This window comes from Elaeis guineensis, chromosome 10, assembly GCF_000442705.2.
Source record: "Elaeis guineensis isolate ETL-2024a chromosome 10, EG11, whole genome shotgun sequence".
In the NCBI taxonomy this organism is placed as follows: domain Eukaryota; kingdom Viridiplantae; phylum Streptophyta; class Magnoliopsida; order Arecales; family Arecaceae; genus Elaeis; species Elaeis guineensis.
Genome location: NC_026002.2, coordinates 16,195,473 through 16,220,103, shown reverse-complemented (window position 1 = coordinate 16,220,103; position 24,631 = coordinate 16,195,473). Strand labels below are relative to the sequence as shown.

General features: G+C 36.3%; 1 protein-coding gene across 1 annotated transcript; it reads right to left on the bottom strand.

Annotated features, from left to right (window-relative positions):
• Window positions 1–407: 407 nt before the first annotated feature.
• On the bottom strand, window positions 408–21,859 carry LOC105052982 (lysine-specific demethylase JMJ705). The gene is made up of 7 exons (XM_010933971.4): window positions 20,723–21,859; window positions 18,402–18,480; window positions 18,201–18,268; window positions 15,499–15,649; window positions 9,772–10,481; window positions 5,858–6,763; window positions 408–1,914 (listed from the first exon to the last, which is right to left on the bottom strand). Exons 1-7 carry the CDS (start codon window positions 21,630–21,632, stop codon window positions 671–673), a joined length of 4,068 nt encoding a protein of 1,355 aa, XP_010932273.1. The 5' UTR covers window positions 21,633–21,859; the 3' UTR covers window positions 408–670.
• Between the last annotated feature and the right edge of the window lie 2,772 nt (window positions 21,860–24,631).

The window sequence follows — 24,631 nt, the reverse complement described above, 5'->3', positions numbered from 1 at the left end:
GTACCTTACATCAACAATTGTAATGTCGAGGAGTCTCTTCCTCTCATCCATAACCAAAGAAGAAAAGGACCAAAAAAAGGGCCAGGAAAGAGATTCCTAAGAGCAAGTGACAAGTGAGATATTTTCATCAATTTTTTGACATTGCAAGTTAACAACCATGTTCACACACAAGTACCTTTTGTAGTCCCTTTTTAATCAGGAATAACTTCAGTGGAGTTTCCTTGGAGCAGTTTTGCTGAGGATCCAACTTGCTCTTCATGAACCACGGCAGTGATTATCACAATGTGATGATTTCTTTAATATCCTGAGCACTATCTGCATGTTCATAGATTTAAGGCAGCTCCTATGCCTACCCAGTATAAGAATGCAGACCTTTTCCACCCACCGTATAGGCTATGCATGCCAAGTCACAAAAATGTGCAAGTCACCTTGAGTTCAGCGTCTATCTTGGACAATTTCAGTTTGTTTCAAAAAGCAAATCACTAAGAATTAAAGTACAAATGATTGGGCCCAATGGAGACCAGGCAATATGACATTAGTGTTAACATGACAAGAAGAATACAGTGAGGTTGCTAACCTATCCTAATCTCCTACTAATAGGCATTTGCAAATGACAATTTGCAAACCTCCCACCTTTCCAAGATCAGAAAGACTATCAAGTTCCTGCCAGTCATCTCCTGCCCTTTTTTACCGAATGACCTGTCTTGCGCTTATGACGGCTGAAATCTGACACAAACCGGAATGTCTGACCACACCCTGGTTCTCGGCACACATAGGGCCGGTCACCAGTGTGGACCCTTATATGCTCTGTCCTTGCCCATGCCCACTTGAATGTCATCTTGCAACCCTTCCACGGGCACTCAAGTGGGCGATCATCCATGTGCACCTTCCTATGCTGCACCAGATACTTGTGCGAGAAAAACTTCTTCCCGCACCCTTTGACAGGGCAGATATCACGCTTGTGCAAAGACAGATCTTGTTTTGTACTAAAGCTCATTGAGCACCCCTCAATATCACATATATATTCCCCATCCTCATCCTTGGTCACAGGATTTGTAGCCTGTGCTTTCTTTGCTTTTCTCTGTCTAGCCTGCTTCCTGCTTGCTGATTTAGTCTTGACCTCTTCCATGGCCTTTGATGTCTGTTTTCGGAGTCGTGCGCTCGGTCCTCCTTCAGCTTCATCTTTCAGATTAAACTTTTTCCGGTTAGCGATCACAGCTTGCTTAGAATGGCTGCTTCGCAGAACCCTTCCACATGGTGATGAGGAAGTCTCGGGCACATCTTCCATAGCTTCTGACTTATCTATTTGGGTGTGTCTGGGTTTCTTCTTGCTTGCCTTCCTCAGAGGTTTCTTTCTCTTCTTTCCAGATTTTCTTGCAGCTGTTCCATCGCTAGCTGATGGATTCCTTTCAGAAGGTGCATCCTTAGTATATGTCTTAACTTTTGGCTTTTGACCAGTGCCTTGGGAGTAGAGTTGTTCCACATGATCATGATCTTGAGCTTCATTTCTATGAGCTAGATATGGATGGACCTGATTTGTCATCCAAACTTTCCCACACCACCTACCAGCAACAACTATTTTCTTCTGCCGGCCTGGTCTCCTCCCAGAAGTCTTTGGCTTTGCCGGGGAGTTGCCTGGGGAATTGCATCCAAATGCCTTGTATATGACTGCATTGTATGGCATCTGCTTGCTATAGAGGGGAGACTTGCTAAGACCGGCACTGTAATATAGGTTAATGCCCAATTTCACAGCCCAATCACTGTTTACAGGTATAGCTTCCTCATCTTCCAAGGCTGCTCCGAATCTCTCTTGTTCTTCCTCTGTGGCCTCTTTGAAATGCACATCCTTCCAAGAATAATCAAATCCCAACTCTTCTGCCAAGAGTTTTGCTTCTGCTTCTATTTTAGGATAGTCTGGACAGAGTTTTAGGCTGGTCAGGTATAAGATCCAAATACATGGAAGAACAAGATTTACAAGAGAAAATGAAGACAGTATATCCATCACCTGACTAAAAGATGCGTGTATATTCAGCAGCTCAAAAGCAGGGGACAAAATCACTCAATTAGAGACTTGCATGCATGCCATTATAGTCTTATCATAATACAGAATGCAGTCAAATCTTGAACTGAATATTGTTTTTCAACAAAATAGACCACAAAATGGGGAAGAAAAAGCCATAAGCAACATCATCATAACCACTCTTCCTGTAATTTTGTCAAATCCAAGACTTTTCACACGCAAACGAATGCTCAATGAAAAATGGATATCTACATGATGAGGGCCTGTTTGGCATTGCTTTCATTTCTCATTTTTTTAATTTTAAAAACAAAATTACGGAAATAGAAACAAACGGCAGGTTTAATATTAGTGTTTTTATTTTCTGCTTTTTAAAAGTCACCCATTTCATTGTTTCTAAAAAAAAACTTTACTTTCAATATTTTCAAAAACAAAAACTCATGACTTTTACCACCACCACCGCCACCTTAGCTGCCACCACTGCCGCTGCTACCATTATTGCTGTCATTGCCACTCTCACCACCGCCACCGCTGTCCCTACCATCGTAACCACCTTCGCCGCATCACTAGGACCTCCATCACCACTGCCGCTACAATCACCACCTCCACCACACCACATGCACCATACACACCATAATTGTTGCCTTTGCCACATCTTTAGTGCCCTTGCCGCCGCCACTATCACCGCCACCACCCCCATCACTACCTCATCTCCTCCACACATTACTACCATCATCATCATCTCCACTACCTCTACAAACTAACACCATGCCCATCACCATCAATATATTTATTTTTAAAAAATAATTGACTGTACCAAATATATTATATTTTATAAATTAAAAAATAAAAAACAAAATTTTAATTTTTCTGTTTTTCAAAAATTAAAAAAAAATGAAATGATGCCAAACGACACTTTAGCATATTTGGTGAGATACGGACAGCATGCTAAAGCCTTCCAAGAAAATGTATATCTTCTATAAGGTATTTATGCATATAAGGATTATGGATTAAGTTGATGACTGCAAGTCAATGAATTCAGCAACAAACCTAGCATGACTTCTTTCTCTACCAAGAGGAAGCTACATATGTCAGCATTCAATTAAAGCACCAGCAAAAGGAACTTTATTCAGGAAAAGAAACATGCAGATTAGAGTATAGGAAGCAAAGGCAGCGAAAGGGAAGTACATGTCTACTTCTCAGTTTAGGTCATTCAGTGAACAATATTAATGAAGCACCTTCAAATTTCTAGAAGGAAAAAACTGATATAGCAAGTGCTTGATGCATAACATGGAGGTTCGCTTGTCAAATTTTGAAAGGAAAGATAAAAAAAGATCACAAGTATATCCTGTAGGTTGTTCAACCATCCTCAAGTCCCGTAAGTAATTGAATACCACACCCCTCTTCCCTCATTAATTTGGGTCATGGAGCATAAATGATTCTATTTTTGAGTTTGTTCTTTAAAAATAAACTTTGGATAAGACACCTACTGAAAAAAGAACAATGTCGGCCAAATCATGCTGAACCAACCGGCTCGAGGCATACCAAACTGGACTACTCAAGGACCAGCACGATTCCAGCTATTAAATCAATTCAACACCACCCCCCCCCCACCACCCAAAAAAAAAAACCCTCGCCTCATGTTATTAAACCCTCCTAACAAGCTCGACTCCGACTCGATTTTGCACTACTAAATCGAGATGGGGTGATTTGCTCAATAAATCCCCCTCTTGCGCCCCAACACCCACATCAATGGTTCGAGACTCAAACGAGCCACCCTTCACTCATGTCAATGGCTCTCTCAAATGTCCCTCGCCTTACGTGCTCGAGACTGTTGATGCTACTCATCCTCCTCCTACCCGCATCCCCTTCCCTTTCTCCCTCTCTCTCTCGCATAAGGTTAGGGTTAGGGTTCCGAGCTCTCTCTCTTTTGAGCCCCCCACCACCAACAACGAGGGCTTTCAAGCCCTCTCCCTCAACCTCTATCAACCCCCCTCTCTCTCTCCCTCTCCCAGCCTCCCTCCTCTCCTCCCTCTCCCTCCCTTGTTGCCTTTCCTCTCACCTTTCCCCCTCCCCCTCTCTCTGGCTTTCCTTATCTTGGTATGCCCCAAAATGGCATTGTACGGATCCATACCGTGCCGGACCGGCCATTAGCCGGTACTCCCTCTGATACTGGTTCAACGAACCATTAGGATCATAAGGGTTATTAAAAGCAAACATAAAGCCTTTATACTATATCATTTACCGAATTATATGAACCCACCGGTATTATACGAATTAAATTCTAGGATATATACCATACAAGAACCTCTGATTGCCAGGTTGGGGGGTATAGCCACTAAGGCAACTCCCATCTCATACAATAAAAGATTGTTTCAATCTTCATCTTTCAGGCATTTTTTTTTTCTTCTTTAAGACAGCCGAGAAGTTGGCCCTTATTGTTCGTGGGGATGAAAATCTTCCAAACCTGAACTAATTTTCAGATGCCTGTTCTACCAACCAGATATATGAGAAAATTAGATTTCCTATGCATTCCAGTTATGAATCCTATTTGGACTTCACGAAACATGAAAAAAAGTCACGAAGGTATGCAAGATAACTTGGAAATATACTGTACAAAAAAAGGTAAGTTCCTGAGTTATGACAGATGCTATAGCCAGATACAGAAATAATATAAGCAGTGAGAAGACCCATGTGGGTGTACCTAGTCCTAAATAACTTATGCGCTGGGAAGATCTTGGGCATTTAATAATATCCAAAGAGCCTAATGTATAAGTTCCAGCTTGCTTTTTTTCTTTTGTAAGGTTGCGAGTCATTACAAATGGTATCGCCAACTAGATCAAGGTCCACATGGACTAGGAGACACTATAACACAAGCCCTTTCCAGGCTGGTCATGAGCTAGTCATGGTGTTTCTAATTGGACCCTTCCTCTAGCAAGGAAGCCAAGGCTTAAACAAGGAGAGCATGTGAGCACCCATGAGGGTGTGTGTGTTTAGTCCCATATCAATTGTGCACCGGAAAGATCTTAGATACTTGAGCAGCCAAAAGAAACCCAAAATATATCTTTTAGCTAGTTTTTCTAGGTGAGGTCCCGGGTCATTACAAAAACATATCATTGGAACAAATCTCTTTCAGTTATAGATGTAACCACAGAAGTAGTTCCTATGCCAAGGTGTGCAGGAGTAAAGAAACTATGGCATCTACTTTTACAGGTTCCCTTTTTCAGGTTTCACCAAATTTATGTTCTGTTGACCTATGTTAATAATCTAATATGGCCTAAATTTATCAGAAAAAGCATTTAAAAGTCTTCAAATCCTCTCATATCTAAGATCTAGCAGGAACTAAATTTTAGAGCTGTGGCAAAGTTCCTCCTGACCACCACTTTAAGGCAATCATAACTGCCTACAAACTCCTCATTATGCATCACAAATGAGCCAGTTTACTTGACAAAAAATAAATAAATCATGTCAACAACAGGTGTCTTTCCATTTCTCACACAAGAATGACTTATAGCCAAATAAATATAGAGAACTCATAATTATTCAACATAAGATCACAAAAAGTTTTTGCACAATACAGCAGATCATAACATCCATATTCACTTGTGAAAACCAACTCTTTTGCCAATTTATGCAGTTAAACGCATACATGTAACCAGAAAATGGAACGACTTTGAAGGGAGAACATGACAAAAAAAAAATGATATAGAAGCAGTGATGCAAATATATGAATATAGAAGCATAAAAGTAAAACAGAACCAAGAATAACAGAAAATTTTAAAATGTTAACTTGGCACCACCAATCACAGAAATGTATGAATAAACAATTCCAGAACTCACCTGGATGACAGAAGAGCATAATATGCATACCACCTATCGGCTGAAGTTGCTTGTCAACCTCCACAGCATGTTCAAGACAAAAAACATGCATTCTAGAAGAATCTTTGTCACATCTTCGCATGGCTGGTATGCCTGAATTCATCATTTTAGTATGAACATTTATTGATTGCGTTGTTATAGCAGTACCTTTTGTTGGTTCAGATAAGTCACAGCAGACATCAGGTTGAACGGAGAGATCTTCAGAACCAAAAGACGCGTTTCCCATCTTCATGTTGCCCTGCTGGTTGTCAGCAGTTTCAGTAGCACGACAACCATCATCCACTTCCCTGTAACTAAAATCTGTTGGTTCCTCCATTGATTTTATAGAACTATTAGAGGTAGTGACTTTCCTATTATCATCTAAACTATCTGTTCCAGCAGATTTTACATTTTCTGGCTGATTACTGCCACAGAACTCCCATTTAAGCTGGCATTTCTCACCAGCACTAACATTTGTCGGTCCATCTGGATCATCTGGACCAACATTATTATAAGAATTTTGAGCACATGTTCCATTTTGGCAGTCTGCTCCAATGAAGGACAAATCTGTCTCCTTCTGTGAATCCTTACTTGAACATAAGTTTGGCAATTCAATGGCAAAGTTTGGATGTTCGATTGGTTTAGCTGAAGATGGGAAGTCTTTAACATCATTTTCATCAGTACAATCAGATTTCGCATGCAAAGCTTCTTCCTCAGTGTCTGACGTATCCCCATAGGCAGAAGCTAGAAGATCAAGTGCAGAGATGCCTCTCTGGCCTGTATTATCAGAAAAGACTTCGACACTCTGTTCTGAAACCTGTCCTGAATATGTGTTACAATGAACCCAGTAATCATCCACTGTATTTTCAGTATGCCTTCCTATTTGTCCTGCACAGGGTTAAGTACTTAGGAAATAAGGGGAAAAAAATGATATGCAATTTTTCATCTAAGAAACACATTAAACCACTGAAAAACAGAAGACAGAGACAGACAATTCTTAGAAATACATGCTCGATTCACTATTAAAGAAAAAATATATATATATATATATTGCATGACCATTGCAGACACGCAAGAAAAAACTGTCTGAAAGTCCAAACTTTGAACTCAGCAAAAGAGCTAAGATGTGGAAACTTATGTCATATTGCAAACTCTAAACTCAGCAAAAGATCTAAAATGTTGAGAATATGTCATATCTCAAACTCTTTCTTCTGCTGAAAGAACTATGAGTCTTCCATCAATATTTCCCCCAGCAATATTCATATAAAAGCAACAACTTGAAATCATAAATCATGAAGCTTTTTTTTTTTTTTTGACAAATCACCTTGCAAGTTTTCTCCCAGAACAAACAAGCAAGTGGTTCTGTGAACAGAATAAAAGGTGAATCCAACAGCATGAGTTGCTTACATAATTGACGTTGTATGTTATATAGAAAACAGTACAATTGGGAGGTACTGACTGCTGACAAGACTTCTTCATCTAATAATTTCCCCATCACAAAGCCTCTTGGTCATCTCTGTTGATATAACCCAAGGTTGGTGTGTTGGTGGTTTACATGATCGTATTACTGGCTAATATATGAAATGCAAGAATGGAGGATCTAGTACTTCACAAGCTAGATCCAACATTAAATGTCAAGGAGAGGTAACTTTAAATATGACCACAATGCTTCAATTTGTTGAACATCATGGACAGCAGCTCCATCTCCATGCTTCATCAAGGTGAGGGATGGATTGGTGATGATGGATCTGCAGACATTATATGTAGCACTTTGCAAAATTTACATCTAATATGGTGCAAATATTTTCTTATACTTCAGATATTACTAATAGTGATAGGTGATCCTACCATAGTGTACGTTGTTAGTTGTTACTACTTTCTAATACATGCCAACATACAATGGATAACGAAATTATGGATGACTGAATTTGATATTATATTTGCATGGGTCTTCAAAATGTTCATAGTACTTAGGCACTTTCTTTCAGTTATGTAACTCAAACATGTATGATAATGATTAGTGACAACCAGCCAAGCCACAAAAGTCACATGTGAATGACTTGCTTTCTTTGACATATAAGAATATCATAATACATGATTGGAGAAGATAGAAGATGAAGATAACAGATATGACTATTATATACCTTGGTGCACTTTGAAAAATTTGTCTCCGGAACTTAGTTGATGTCAATTAATCTGCAATTATATGAACTATCAAACTTATGTTATGGAACTTGGCCAATTTTTCATTTAAATAATCATTATGAATAAGTACAAGCTTTTTATCTAATACATGCCATGACAATTCATAATTTACTTAATTATAATGCGCAGAATCTCACTAGCTTCATCCTCTTCTATCATAAGACAGCCAAATTTTCCCTACCATTCTAATGGACGTAGCACACATTATGATGAGTAACATAATAAATTGTTTTACACTGTATACATATATTATAAAATAACAAAGCATTTATATTTTATAATAATTAATAAATTATATAATATTATATATTTTATAAAATTAATATATGTATCTTAACATATAATAATATCAAATAGCAGTAAAATAAAGAACTTATTTTCTGTAATTTATTTTGAATATATTAAAAACAATATGCTATTATGTATATACAATAACTCTATGATATTTATTCAATCACAACATTTTATGCTAATATTAGAAAAGTTTAGCCTTACAACATATTTATGCAATACAAACGAAGCTATTGTAATTTCTTGCCTTCTTTATTTTTTTTATCATTCATTATCATAATAATATTTCAATTATTCCCCAAAACAATCTATATTGCAACCAAAATGGAGAATAATTGGTATTGCAGGGGCCAAGTTTAGAAAACTTCACCTCTTTGGTACTTATCCTCAAATTTTATTTAAATATTGTTTTCTTATCCTCAAGATGCATCCAACCCCCAAAAAGAAAAAAACCACAATCATTACGTGGAATAAAAGCTTTAATCCCAAACAAAATAAGGACCAATCCCAATTAAACATACACTTTTTTAACGCCACCTAGAATAAAGCCTATTTATACTCAAAATCTTAATTTCCTCTCCCAACTGGGCCTTTGTGTTCCTAGCAGCATTTTTCTATCTTTTTCTCTCAATCTTCTAGCTGGTTCCCAAAGTGAGCAGGGGTCTGCATCTAGCCACCACCAACCCACTGTCACTCCAAAACCACCAGTTGACTACCTGACCTGTCAACTTTGATATATCCTTTTTAAGTCTTGTTCAATATACAAAACTAAGACATAAAAATGACTTGTACACCAAGAATCTCTATTTCTAAAAGAAAACCATCAACAAGCATAAGGGCATAAAAATCATTGTAATATGTTTAGAAACAGAAAACATTTGAAATAATGCAGCACAAAAATTTAACTTATGGTATTTATGCCTTTTATAAGAAACAACAAAGAGAATAACCATAGAACATACCCGGAAAAAAAAAAAGAAAAAAAAAAAAAAAAAAAAAAGACCATTCATCTGACCAATAATGACAATTCAGAAGTCCCAGATGCTCATCCTCCGTTAATATATGCTGATTGACAAGACAGAAAGAGGCCACATGTGAAGCGCACCAGGATTATGTAATACATGTCTCGGCAAATTTGAACAATTAATCTAATGTGATTTCATTACAATTATCTTGATACTCTTTGCATTTTATTAGTGAAATCAAAATTAGGTAAGCATGGAAATAACTTCTTAAAAATGTTGACAGATATAAACTATTAAATAGAACGATGGATATTATTATAAATCTTGATGAATGCTATTAAGAGATAGATGTCCATTGAATAAATCCACAAGTATGAATGTTATCAGAGAGAAAGAGAGAGAACAGGCATAATGTATTCCAATGCTGGATCTTACCTGAACCTGAAACCAAATTATAATCATCTGCCTGCCTGCTTGCATCTTTATTGATACCACTTACTTCTCCAGAACCATTAATATGACCACTAAGGAAACCACAATCAGCAGACATAAGGTATTTCGCTGCTGCTTCTCTTGGTTGAATGACAGCCACACATGCAAAGCTCAAAATTCCACATGTAACACATGCCAATAGTCCTTGATCTAGTAGCCCATCACCTTGGAATGTACCTTCTTTTTCACCTTCCTCATTCTGTGAGTCTGAAGAAGAGTAGAAATCAGCAGCACCAAATCTGCCGCATGTTGCTGATGTAATCATCTTTCCTTGGGAAACAGATATAGAATTTCGTTTAAGTGAACATAAACCACTCATGTCTCTCCTCCCTGCACTCCAGCCTGGTGTGATATCATCAGAAGGCAAAAGTCTTGATGCTTCCACTGCTTCCTGGTGACTGCATAAACCAAGTGATAATCTTGGTTTTGCCTTTACTTGAGATCTGACAAGTGCATTTGAACATAAAGGACTCTCGGGTGCATCTTGTGGAAGAACTATGCAGGAAGATCCTTTATCAAGAAGAAAACTAAGTAGGTGATTATTTTGAATCACATTCTGAACAAATATGTTCTTGACAATCTCTTCTCCTTCTCCTTTCATTTTATCTTTCAGTCTAGAACTTCGTGGTTCACTTCTGCTGCCCCTGGGCATCCTAAAAGAAAAAAGAAAGAAAGCCCGTTCTTATTACATTAACAACCGAAGATAATTAAAACATCTAGATTCTTTTTTTGGAAGCCTGACTTAGTAGGGCAAAAAAGACAACAATTTCGTTGATATTCAAAATAACACAGCATTGCAAAAAGATCCCATATTTTCAACAGCTTTTAAGTGAATCAAACTGAAAAGCAAACTGACACTAGCTATTCCATGACAGCAGGACCATGTGGAGCCAACAAAATGTCATAGGCAAAAGATATAGAGCAGAAAAACCACATGTTTTGACAAAACAAATAACTTCGGGTGCTGTTAAAATATAATGTATAATTAACATGCCAAAGAGAGTGACAACTATGCACATAAATGATGTTCACAGAGATGCATTCAGTTCCCAAAAGATGTACTTATTATATGCCAGGATTTAAGGGCCAGTGCTGGTGGCTGTGCCAGCACATGTGCGGGGGTGCCAAACAGCCCCCCACCCCCACCAACAAAAAAAAAAAAAAAAGGAAGATTGTATGCCTCTCAAGTCAAAATATTTAAAAAATAATAATAGATGATCCAGGACAAAACATACAGCAGCTAATTGTGCATGTCCTTCTTATGACAATCCAAATCAATGCTAAAGTGACTGTTAGTTGGAGCGGTACGGAAAGCAAAAAAAAAAAAAAGAGAGCAGTTTGGTTATATGGATGAAAAAGATCAAAGAAAAGTTGGTGAGGTGAAGAAACAAAAAAAAAAAAAAGATATTACTGATTTGTCAGAGAAAGGTTTGTGGTGACTAGGAAAATCCCAGAGTTGCAAGAGCAAAAACTTAGGCTACTGCTTCGAATCAAATTGGTTTGTAAAAGTTGTTTGAGGATTGAGCCAATAATATGGAGAGATCATGAAATTATAACCATATGGTATGTCATGTGATCCAATGAAATTGCTTCAGAGAGTAATATAAGAAGTTAGTTTTAAAATTTATACAAAAGTTCAGCAAGATCAATAAACATATTAGTCTCCACAAACATTCTAGAAGAGGCATAAGGTAGATTTTATACCACGTGCATTTATTGAACATGAAATGCACATATGGATATTAATATGACATAAACAAACTGGTTTTTATTATAATTTGACCCTATGGCATTTTGTGCCTTGGAGATGAATGCAACCGTCTTTTTTCCCTCTTGTGCAGACTCTTTTCAAACCAGAGCGAGAACTCAAAGGATTATTCCATGGTCACCATGAGTTTGAACTATGACAGTGAAGTAGGTCTCCCTCCCCACATTTTTTTAGTTGAGGGTAAACCAATAGTATTTCATTTTAAAACAGTGAAAATATTAATTAAGGGTCCGGTCTTTTGTGGGTAAAATTTACTGGGAATCTAATTTTCCAAGATAAATATTTTTTGGACAATATTTAGACAAAAAAATAATTTATCCATATTCTTTTACGCATGGAAAAGTAGCTTCAGAATCCATTACCCATATTCTTTTGCATTACTACTTTTCTGGATAAGTTGCTAAAATTTATCCATATTTTCCATAATACCCTTCATGCTTGTTAGTTTTGAAGAAAGTAGATGACCAAGTTATTGGGCATTGAATAATAGAGGCATCGGAAATGAGGATGAGGCATCTCAGGAATAAAATTAAATATCTACTTTACTGGCTAACGAAAAAATGATTTAGCCACCTCTCGGATAAGATTTTTCCTTCATTTTATGGATAAATGCTATCCATGGGAAGTAACTTACCTATCTTGAAAAGCGCAAGAACATGGGTAAGTTGCTCAATAGGAAAGTTGACCAACTTTCTCATGATATTTACCCATCAAAAAATGAGCCCTAAGCGATATGTAGATTTAACTTTGTAATGTAACTTTGTAATGTTTATGGGCCCATATATTGTAACTTGAGCAATAAGAAGCATGTGAAAACACATGAAATGGAACATTTAGTTATTAGCTGCAGCAGTTTAATGATCTGATCATAAACAAGTGTCATGAATGAAGCACCATACTATATATATATATATATATATATATAAGACAATAAACAGAAAACATATGTTTAGTGATTAAAAGGTAAGCCTAGACAATGAATGAATATCAAGGTTTTAGGCTGAAGCCAAAGTTTCAGGTTTTACCAACTATGCAACTTTGGTTAGTTCGGGTCTTAGTTCTGTAAAGTACCATGGTTTCAGACATCTTCAGCTGTAACAAACAGAGATCAAATGGTCCTATCAAATGTAGATACAGGTTTTCAGTTTCATATTTTGGTCAATTTTTGCTTTTTTTTTTTGTTGAATTGATCATGATTGATCAAGTCTTTGGATTTTTCAAAGCATTTCCTAAGATCAAACTTAAGTATATGAATCAGATGCTTTGTGAAATTAAGAGAGAAAGTAGATTTGTTTAATTATTTCATAATTAGTATTACAAAATTTTTGCTGAGTAAGCAAAACCTCAGAAGTTTATTTATATTTTACAAAGTCTGCATATCAAGAAACATTTATGATCAAATTAACAAATGTAATTTTAGTTTTTATTTTTTCATGAATACAATTTTGAAAATATTGATAAGCAAGTTTGTTATTACTCAAATCACCAAATTTAAGTATTGTTGTTTTAATAAAAGAAAATTATTAATCAGAAGAAAAATTAGGGTTTTCTTGACTTTGAAAACAAATTGCATGGGAAAATTAAGATTCTTATAGAAAAATATGTTTTGAGGATAGTAGATGTTACTCCAACAATAAATGCATATACTTGATTTAAATTTTTTTAATAAATAAATGTTTTGCTTTAAATGATGTCTTCTTATTTTTAATGTGTATTTTCTTGTAAATTTTCTACTTGCGGACTCATATCAATTTTCAACAATTTCATAAAACTTTTTTAGAAGGTTCTGAACTAACTTCACCTAAACTTTTATTTAGCTAGTATTCTTTTCTGATTTGCTTCCCTGGGTGACACCTTTTCTAGCTTTTTTTTCTTTGTATTATTTGTTTTTAGTTAGTTACAAAAGCAAACTACTAAATCCAGAGCTAAAATTATTGAAAGATTTTGTTGGCCTTGGCTGAAAACCAAAACCAGAACCTAGATTTCAAATCACAAAACAATCAATTGGACCATATTATGCCAATTGATTTATATTGTTATTTCATATACAACTCCTGAAGTTCAAATCAGAAATCCATCAAAACAATTTCAGGATTTCTGAAAATTTGTGATCTCAAATGCATTATTATGTAAAAGTTCACAACTCATTTGATTGGGTTACTCAATGTCTGGGTGTAGCTCTCATTTCTGCAGAGAAAATCTCCGACTCAACCATACAAATTAATATTATAGCACACAAACAACCTTCAATTTAAAGCTAACTCAAACCCCTACAAGTAGCTGGCCAAATTAAGATTTCAGTTATTGTCTATTGTGTGAGTATCAGTTAGTGCTTGACAAGGTATGCTGACCGAACCATACCACAACTATAATTGATACAGGTTGGCAAAGAAAAGTGCAAAACCCTTTGAACACAATATTTAAAGATATGCTAGCTAAAACCGTTTTTAAAAATTATAAACTACAGAGAATGGCTTTATTAGGGAAAAATGACATGTTTTTAACCGTTAAAGGTTTGACTCTTTTAAACACTCCACAATGTGGCTATATTGGATATGCCTATTGTTTTGTATAATATTATTACCGGAACTTTTTGTTTGTAGAGAATCTTGTGTGGAATTCTAGAAGCTAAACCTCAAAACATATTTTCCTCTCCAACAAAATAGTTATACATTGCCAACAAAATGGAGAATGATATGACGCTCACATCCTAATCTTGGTGAAACATGAAGGCAGTTGGACAGTGGTAAGTGTACTTTCTCGTATTTATTATTCAAAATGTGGTATACATACATTTTTTTGCACTTCTTCTTAGCTTTGAGGTTCATCAGGATTATTTTCTAATACTTATCAAAACTTAACAAAAATACTACATTATATCCTTCAAATACATTGAAATTTTAAGTTCTAAAAAAAATACCTGTTTAAATTCTGAAAAAATTAGCATGTTTTCAAGTTCTATGTACTGTTCCTAATAAAAAATTAACTTCCTTTCTATTTTATATAAATATGGAAATAGAGAATTTATATTTTGTTTCTTCATGATGTCTGCTATTGTCTATTCTTATATAGTGCTTTTTGGTTGATCAACAATCTGGTGAAGAGAAACAGGCACGCACAATGCACATAGACAAGGGAAGATATAATTGGTTAGGGAAAGAAGAAAAGGGGCACTGGATAAAGGAAACGAGACAAGCTCACTAAGTGGCCATGATGACTGCGTAAGGTCTTGCATCTTTACACCAAAAGTTTAAGTTCAAGCTGGATTTAGATTTTGCGTCAAAGATAGTACTTGAAATGTTACTCATAGCATTTGGTTCAGCGGATCTACTACAAGCAGGATCATCCAAACTGTATTATATATACATACATATACATATATATATACATATATATATATATATATATATATATAGAGAGAGAGAGAGAGAGAGAGAGAGAGAGTATACGCAGGATCACAAGGGGAGTGAAGAATCTCAGAAATAAAATGGAGGGGAGATATGCACCTATTTGTGATTGGAGCCCCATACTTCGGCTCATATGTGTGCATTTCTAAACTCATAACTACACATAAAAGTGGAGGTGTCCTCGCACAGTTGCCACGTCTAAGTCATACCCAGTGATTGCTTCCTATAGCTATATGTAATTTTCTCCTTTCTACATCTCTGTTCCTTTAATATTTATTATAATCACCAATTAATAACAAAGGACAGTATAAAGAGATAGAGAACCTAGTACTGCCAGTACCATCAAATACTCAGGCCAATAAAGATAGGGACTCAGATACAAAAAATCAAACCAAAATTGGAAGGTAGAGACCATACAATCAAAACTGCAATGATAATTAAAATGCATATTTGTCTACAAAACTTGCAAAGTAAATTCTACAACTAAAATCTAACCTTGTACACAATGATAGTGCAAGTTCATAAAGGAGCTGAAAATGAGACACCATGGGAGGATAGTTAATTGAAGCCCTTCGAATTGCAGCCTCTTTGGCTACCCTCAACCATCCAGGAGTTGCAATATTTGCTGCCTCCCCACAATTAAATCCTACCAATGAGAAGAAAGAAGATTTCATGATTCATGAATCTAAATAATTATCTGATATTAGTTATTAGACTGAAATGTCAGAACATGAAATTAGTGCCTTATAATTAAATAGAAAAATGACTACAATAAAGTTAATAGATGAGTGACCAAAATATCATTGTCAGACATCAAATATAGTCATAGAAATGTGCACATTCATAAGCATGGTAAGACTGAATTAACTAGGGACAGCAAGGTGATGAATAATGTATAAAGTGTTGCTATCTAACGAACAAATATAGTTTAGCTGTTTATTGAGTTTAAACTGTTCAATTTAACTTCCTTCAAGATGGAACAAACATTAAATATAAACACATTGTGCGAACTTACAATATCTTTGATTTGTCACTTTTGCATGAAAGTCCAAGACAGCTAGAAAGCTAAACAATACAATCAGAGCTATCCACCTTGCAGGACATAGTGGATCAATTGGATGAAAGAACCAGACTGACGAAAACCAATGGTAGAGTAGGCATTTAGTAACTGTACAACAAAAGAATACCTAATGACCTCAAGGACAGACACATAATTACCTATGCATAAATCCATGCTATATAATAGGTCCTAAGCTTCAACTCTTGCCAAAATACCAAGCCCTTGTTCCATTGTCAGTCTTTGGCATGTCTCCACCAACCTCATTCTCATTCGCTCTCATATTTCCAAACCTATTGTATTGGCATGACATGTCCTTTGCAGATATTGGAAATAACATTAACATTACTATGATCATAGAGCAGTGTTTTTTAGTTTGTAAAATTGACATTTAGCTAGAGTTTTCATCTTCTCCTTTTCGTAATGGCTGGTGGCTATGAAACTTCCAACATCTAATGGCGTATTCAACTATGTTGGTTCATACTTTCGTCCCCCCATTATATTCAGCAAAACGATAATATATATGGTAAATAAAAAATAAAGAAATGAAGAACAGAAAGGAAAATTTAAATAAATATGGAAATATGTAAAATCTTAACAAAAACATCTTCCAAAACTAGCAAAGCAAAAGCAAAAGCAAAGCAAATATAAAACATGCAATAAACATGATCTTCATCAATTTACAAGTCATATTTCATATATATTTTCAGTATCAAATATGGATAATACAATCTACACTCACACACAACAAACTTCTTTTTTATTCCAGATCACAAGTTACTATAGAAAGCAAGTACACCAGTTTCTTCTTTTACGACAAGTGCCAATCTATAGGAAGAGAGAAAGGAAGACAAAATAAAATGAATGGAAGATCTGAGGTGGATTTCAAAATCCTAAGATGACATGCATTATAGTTGGTGGAGAAGCATTCATAAAGCCAACCACAAAAAATTAGGAATGTCTCAAGGTTCCAGCATGATCACAGGCACAAACCAAAGCAGCTTTATGTAAATCATAAATTCGTATAAAGTCTTGATGACACGAATGGTTGGAGTATCAATTCAGATGATGAATGTTGTAAATTTGTCCAAACTTTCACCAAATTTTTGTTCATAAGAAAGTTTTCCTATTTTTCCTAGAGTTATCATCAAAAATTGCATGCACAAATAATGTCAGCAAAGAAAAGAAAGTTTCTGCATGTATAAACTTCTGCTTATGAAGATTGTTTCTTCAAGTACACCCCATAATCTTATCATATCCTCATACGGTCATTACCATAGTCTTAATTATCATATTATGGTTTACACCCTTTCCTTCTCTTGCACACCCTCAAAACCATACAAACATGACATCTCTAACTTTCTTTAAGACATGATGCATGGTTATCATGTTTATTTCCTATGTCTTTCTGTGCATAAATATCATCATACCAAGTGTGCATATATGCGTGTTTCTATCATGTCTTGATGTACATATAAACTCCTTTTGTTAAAAAGGCCCAACATGTTGGTACTTGGTCAAATCTAGATGTTCGACACTTAGACTCGTAAAAATGTTGCTAAGGGTCCAGGTTTTCTGCATCAACACCATGCCATCCGATACCAGGCATACTGTACTAACCTCATATAGTACCTCACTGTACTGAAATATGGTACAACTGCTGTCACATCTTCAAGACTCCAACAGTGTACCATGTGTAGGTGTCTAGTACCAAGACCAAAAACCTTGCCAAGAACTCTCACTTGACTCTTACTTGACCCTCCATCATAAATTAGCATCAAATTTCACCTTTTTTATCCCTAGGGAAACGCCCTTTAGCACGACTGAGGCACTTGTATGGAAAAAATATAAGATATGAGATCAGTTAAATTGTAAAATGCAGCAAAAGACGGGAATTGTCGGGAAGTCGGTTTGGAGCTAATCAGAGGATGCTATAAAAACTGCAGTTCTTTGTATTTTGGGGATATCATTGGCATAAATTTCTACTCCTTGAACAACTAAAGAGTCCAGATACTAATGCATCCTCTGAGTCTATATTAATTCATCCATATTGAGTATTTGCACAAAAAGGGCAACTGTACTAGGGTTCTGCTCTAAGAAAAATAATAGCTAAAGAAAATCCCAAGTCATAGATGCCTACCAAGACTGAATCCTGTATGATAAGATCCCGGGAAAGTGACAACAAACTCTCCAGCATTTTGCACCAATCTGCTATGCAGAAACGAAGGATTGTATGCTCATTAGTTATGGATTTGTATACTTAAAAAACTTGAAAATATATGCCAAAACTAGAGATAATCAAAAATTTTAAACAAAAAATGGTAAATATGACAAACATCACCTGCAGCAAGGGATTCCTGCACCCATAAGTACTTCAGGAGTCATGACAGTGGTCTTCTCACCTAGTAATGCGAAAGTCACTGCAATGAACGCAATCAAATATGCAAATGGTTAGACAACATGTTCTCCTGATCAACTACCAGTCTACCAAAAGCATAAACTTGTAAAAGCCAATATTCATAGCAAGAAAGACCAGTCTAACACATCACCTCATGCAACAAACAAAATTAATATTGCATCCTAATTGAATAGATGGGCTTTATCATATATACGTTGACAAAAGCAAATTAAAAGGGCATAGTTTGTTATTTTAGTAGTTTCTGGGGTTTGAGGACAGGGCATTAGGATTCCCTAAACGGCAGCTACTAAGAAACTGCTCATAACTCTTACCTTAAACCAGCATGACCTTGAAGGGTACTTCCAGATGGTTTCATGATGTTGAGCCAATTAAATAAACTCCTGACTAGGGGAAAAAAACTTGCAAGCTATTTTAGTCACTTGTTTTGTATATTTTGGCAATGCCATGTATCATTGCATGTCAATGCACGCAAATACCATGTCACAATGCCACGGACCCGACCAACACCAACACAATATAAGCTACCAATTCAATGCATTCTATTGTCTGCAACCAAACATTTTAGGTTCCTTCAAACTCCAATACCATGAAAAATATAAAGCAGGCATTCGGGTTTCATTACAATAATATAAAGAAATATAGGTTGAAGAATAGAAAGAAGAAACGTACAAAAAAAACTCATTACATGATTTATTTTCAGAGAAAATATGCAAACCTGTAAATGATATCTGAAAGTCAATCAGTTTGTTGATTTAGGCATTTAGGAAGACTTAAAATTCTCAATAACGGACTGTAAAGACTACTACCAGCCCTTCTCTTTTAGATGCCTCAGAATGTTATACATAAACGAGTCAAACATCAGACTTAAGTTGGATTAACGAATGAATGGGAAAACAAAAGTGATTGCAAGCAATTGTTGTTGCAACTTGCAAATTTCAGCAAAACAAACACTTAGAGAAATGACTATAGCTTCTTCACCTGGATTCTCATTTATAAGATTCTTTTCACACTACACAGCTAATGTCAATAGTATTCATAATTGGTTAAGTAATTGCTAAAAACTCTTCATTATCTAATCTTCTAGACACCTGAACAACAATTGAGCAGTTTGAAAAGAAAATACAACATGAACTTAAAAATAGGCCACTGTATATAAAACAATCATGTGAAAAATAATCTATCAAATATACTGATTTGACTGTCAAAGCTACATTGTAATTGATAGGGATCGTAATTATTGATCTAGTTTTGAAACCATAGAAGACAAAGAATATGACTTTACGATTAAAAAGGATGATGATGATGATGATGATGGCAATGATCACAAATTATGAGGAAAACAAAAAGAACATATTTAGGTGGGTCTTTGATGGCAAAAGAATACATCCAAAAGGATGTAAGGATAAAAGGAGAAAAAGACATTAAGTACAAGGGGAAAGGGTATATATGACATGACATGACAAAAGGTGAGGATGAGTGCATGTAGGGCCAAAGGATGGTTACTTTTCACTATTCTTAGCACATCTTGGCGTACTCCCTTGTAGCAAAATTCATCATTATAAACAAAATCCTAAACATTATAGAATGCTACTCGTGTGCTAGCGATTTTATGTAAAATTTTGTGATAAGAAACATTGAATATCCTGAGTTTACCTAATAACTAGTAAATCATGATTATAAACAATTAGATGATGACTTTGTTTCTTTTTTGTTTTCTCAATGCTGATTTTTCTAACTACTAGATCAGCAACAGGCTCATATTTAGATCTAATACTGGTAAAGCTTTCTTTCAATTGCTACAATTTTCAGGATTTATAGTGCACCTTATTTGTTACCACCAACTACTTACCTTTAGATCAAGATTTGCACCCATCAATTTACATCAGACACCTCAGTTTTTGTTGGCAAATGGACAAACATAATGGAAGAAACAGGTGTAACCACACTTGATCCATCAATATGACCTCACAAATCATGATCCTTAAGGTGCAAGAGTCCACGCACAAAAAGGACTAGCTTGACCTCAAAACCTGCTTGGTTGCCTACAGTAACAAACTGAAGTCAACACACGGAATGTTCATGACTTCAAGTCTACGAATTGAATCACATCGTCAAAAGAAGGACTTTTGGAGTAAATTAAGCTTGTTGTCCAGAAAGGGAAATGAAAATGTGGAAGTGTGAAATGTATTCGATAGAAGCAGAATGTAAAGCTGAAAGAAAGAGAAGAAAAGCCCCGTACTTACCGAGACGATTCACCTCCCCCCCGTACCCGTGCAGCCGAACGACCTCCTCGAACGCAAGCGCGGCATCCCTGGGCACGCCATACCACGTCTTGCCGGCGCCCATATGCAAGTAATTCAAGCTGTGGAGCTCGTGGTCCTCGACATGCCAAGCGAACCAGCTGAACATCATGGCCACATACACCATGGGGGAAGTCACCCCAGGGATCTCCTCCTTCATGAAGCGCAGCAGGGAACCCTTGGCCCTGGACACCCCCCGCATGTTCCACGCCGTCTCCCCGACGTGGGCGGCCTCCTCCTCCTCCTCCTCCTCCAACCCCCGCCAGCGTCGCGCGGCCCCGAGGGGGGCAAATCCAGAGCCCGGCATGTCGTTGGCGTACTCAACGGAGAAGGGCTTGTCGGCACAGGCCTTCCAGAAGAGGGTCTCGATCTCGAGCGGGGAGAGGAAACTAGAGGTGGCCTTCTTCGCCTTCCTGAGATAGGCGCGCTCGAATTGCTTGGCCTTGGTCTCGAATTGCTGGAGGGTGTAGTGCTCGCCGCTCTGCCAGACGGGCTTCTGGACAGGGCGGGGGCGGCGGGGACAGAAGCCGATCTGCTGCTGGCGGGTAGTGAAGGTGGGGGGCTTCTTGGGGTTGGGCTCGCGGGCGGCGAAGGAGCGGTTGAGGTTGGCGACGGTCGTCTTCCTGGGCGGCGCCGGCAGCGGGGGAACGATCTTGCAGATGCCGAACCGCGACGCCTCCTTCTCGATCTTGAGGATGTAGGCGATGGGATCCTGGAACTCGGCCAGGGTGGGGTGGTACTCGGGAGCCAACGGAAGGGATTTCAGCCATTGGGGCACCTCCGTGGGGGGAGGAGGAGGAGGTGGAGGAAGCGTCGGGTCTCCCAAAGATCCTGCTGCCGCTGCTGCTGCCATCGCCACTCCTGCTGCTGCTGCTGCTGCCGCCAGGAGCGAGGAAGATGGAGCGGGATTTCATCTCATTTTTCGCAATGAGCGAGTGTGGGTGGAAAGGGGGGAAGGAAGGGATTCTTCTTACGGCTTTTTCTTATCCTGCTCTGCCCTTCACCTTTGGGAAGGGGAGGAGAGAGAAAATTAGGAACCGGGCAAGGGTGGGGGAGAGGCGAGGTTTTTGTGCCTGGGGGAGTGGGGAAATGGGGTTTAATAATTGGAGCTGTTACGGTAATAAATAGCATTGATGCCATCGTCATTTTGAAATCTCGAGAGCTTATTGCTCCTTATTTACCCAAAAAGGTTATGCTGCGCGTTTTGTCTGTTCCCTTCTTTATTTTATTCCATTTCCATTCTGGTTTCTGGACTCGCTCTCTTCTGGATGGGTGCGGCCAGCGGCCTACTACGGGTCGATCCAGGGGGCTGGGATTGGGTTGGGTTGGGTTGGGTTGTTAAAAGAGTGGCGGTGGTGTGCGCTTCCAAGGGGACAAAACCATGTTTGAATTTAAGTTTTTTAATTTTTTAACGCAACGTTCTCTTTTACCGCTCGTTTACCGGTGCAGTCCATGTGGACGAGTCGGGAGGACCTTTAGATATTGCTGTAAAATCTACGGTGGGGATTGCATCTGCTTTGAAGGCAACTCGGCTGTGATGGTTGATTTGAAGAACATTGCTATCTGACATCCAAGCATCATACATTTTTTCGAGAAGGGTAATCAGGTGGCTGGTTGCTTGGAAATCTTGGAGCATTGGTTGTTGGAGGAAACAATTGTCTGCCTGGGTGTGCACCAGAATTACACAAATATTACATTTAATTGGTGTCAAAAACATTGTCTCTGCAAGTTATAATATTGATGATGAAGTTAATTTTTCCTTCCCAATAAAGCCAATGAAAGTGTAAGAGATGGATATACATGAAGATCAATGCAGCATATAATTTTTGTTGGGTTGGGAAATTTAACATCTAGATATATTTAGGATGTTGACGGTAAGTGATAAAAGAATCATGGAACGCATTAGAGTCTAGCATGTGGATGTCGAAAAATAAAACTTAATTTTTATTGTATAATAAATTGAAAAAGAATCACTAAAAATATACGATCATACATTTAATGGGCATGAGCCATCGTGTGAGAAAATGATCGTGCAAATCAACTTGATTTGTGATTGCATCTAATTACCATCTTGATCAAGGATGGAATCTTATCTCAACCTAATAAATGATCCTGTCAATGTGAAATATGCATTGCATGTATATCAAGAACATTCAGGAGAGTTTGCTACTAGTAACTGTTGATTACTCAATGTAAATATCTTAGACATTATCAGACCGATATAATTAAATCAAATATGATAAGTGTTATTTGATATGGTCATAAAAGGGAATTGTTACAGTTAAGGGTCGAATAGATGGGTTGATCTTTGTTTCAATATACATGAGGTATTATTCACTTTGATTCTAGCCATCTCAGGTAGGGGTGAGCGTGGTCCAATTTGGACCGATTTCATGCTTCAACCTAAGCCGAACCAATCTTAAATGGTTTGGCATTTTTAAAAATCAAATCAGACTAATAGAAGATTGAAACCAAACCAAACCAATATAGTTTAAACAGTCTAGTTTGGTTTGGTTTACTTGTTTATATATATATTTTTTTTTTTTGTGATTCGTAAAGACTTATTTTCTTTTCACAAAAGAGTACTATCAAAAAAATTTATCAAATAAAATGATTTAAATTGACATAAAATATTATCACTCAATAAAATAAAATTCTTAAATATACATCATTATTAAAGATTAAGATAAATATCTCCAACACATTACAATAAAAATAAACAATCCAGTAAGTAAGTAACTCAAAACTCTTTTGGTTGATGGAAAATAGAGAGGGAAAAAGGTACTTCAAGAGCCTCTTATTTGGTTGAAATTTTAAAAAGTGAGAGAGTGAAAAAAGTACTTTTAGAACTCACTTCCCACATTTCATAAGAAGTGAAAATCCGAAGAGGTAGATTTTGGCACTTTTCGTAACATGAAAAGTAGTAATACTTTTTTTTCCTAAAATATCTTTTTAAGATCTACAGCTAAAATTTAGTAAAATATCAATGGATAGTTAGGATGAAATACTGAATAGTAATATAATACTATATTAATATTATCATAATACTTATATAAATATAATATAAATATTTATTATATATATTTATATTAATATAATATTTTTATTAATATTAATATAATTTTTATAATATATTTATATCTATATTAATAAATTTATTGTATTAATTTTTTATTATATTAATATAATATTAATATATTAGTATTATATTAACATAATAAATTATTATAGTCTAATATTATATTTATATTAATATAAATATAATATTAATATTTATATAAAGTTTATGAGTAAAAATGTGTAGTTTTATATCTAGTAATGATATAATAGGTATTTTATATAATTTTTTCAGAAAAATAAGTGCTCATCCAAGCATAAGCTACTTTATAATAAGTCACCTTCCCATGGTTAACCAAACATATCAAAATTCAATTCTCAGAAAGTAACTTTCTGGGAAGTTACTTATCAGAAAATTACTTTTTGGAAAGAAAAATTTCAGAAAGTTACTTCTCAGAAAATTACTTTCTGAGAAGAAAAATTCTTCCCGCGAACCAAACGAGTCCTTGGGGTTTAAAGCTAATCAACATAAAACCAAATTGATAAACAATACCATGAATTCAGAATTATTTTTTAACATATTAATATTTCAATATAAACAACATCTTAATCAAAGCGACGTGGTTTTATTAAAGCTAGTCTGATTCGATTTGAGAATAGTTTTATTTACCGACAAATCTGAACCAATCCAAACCTATTTTTTATATATCAAAAACCAACTAAACCAAATCGAATAAAATTTTAAACCAAACCAAACCTGTAATTTGGTTCAGTTTCACTGGTTTGATTGGTTCA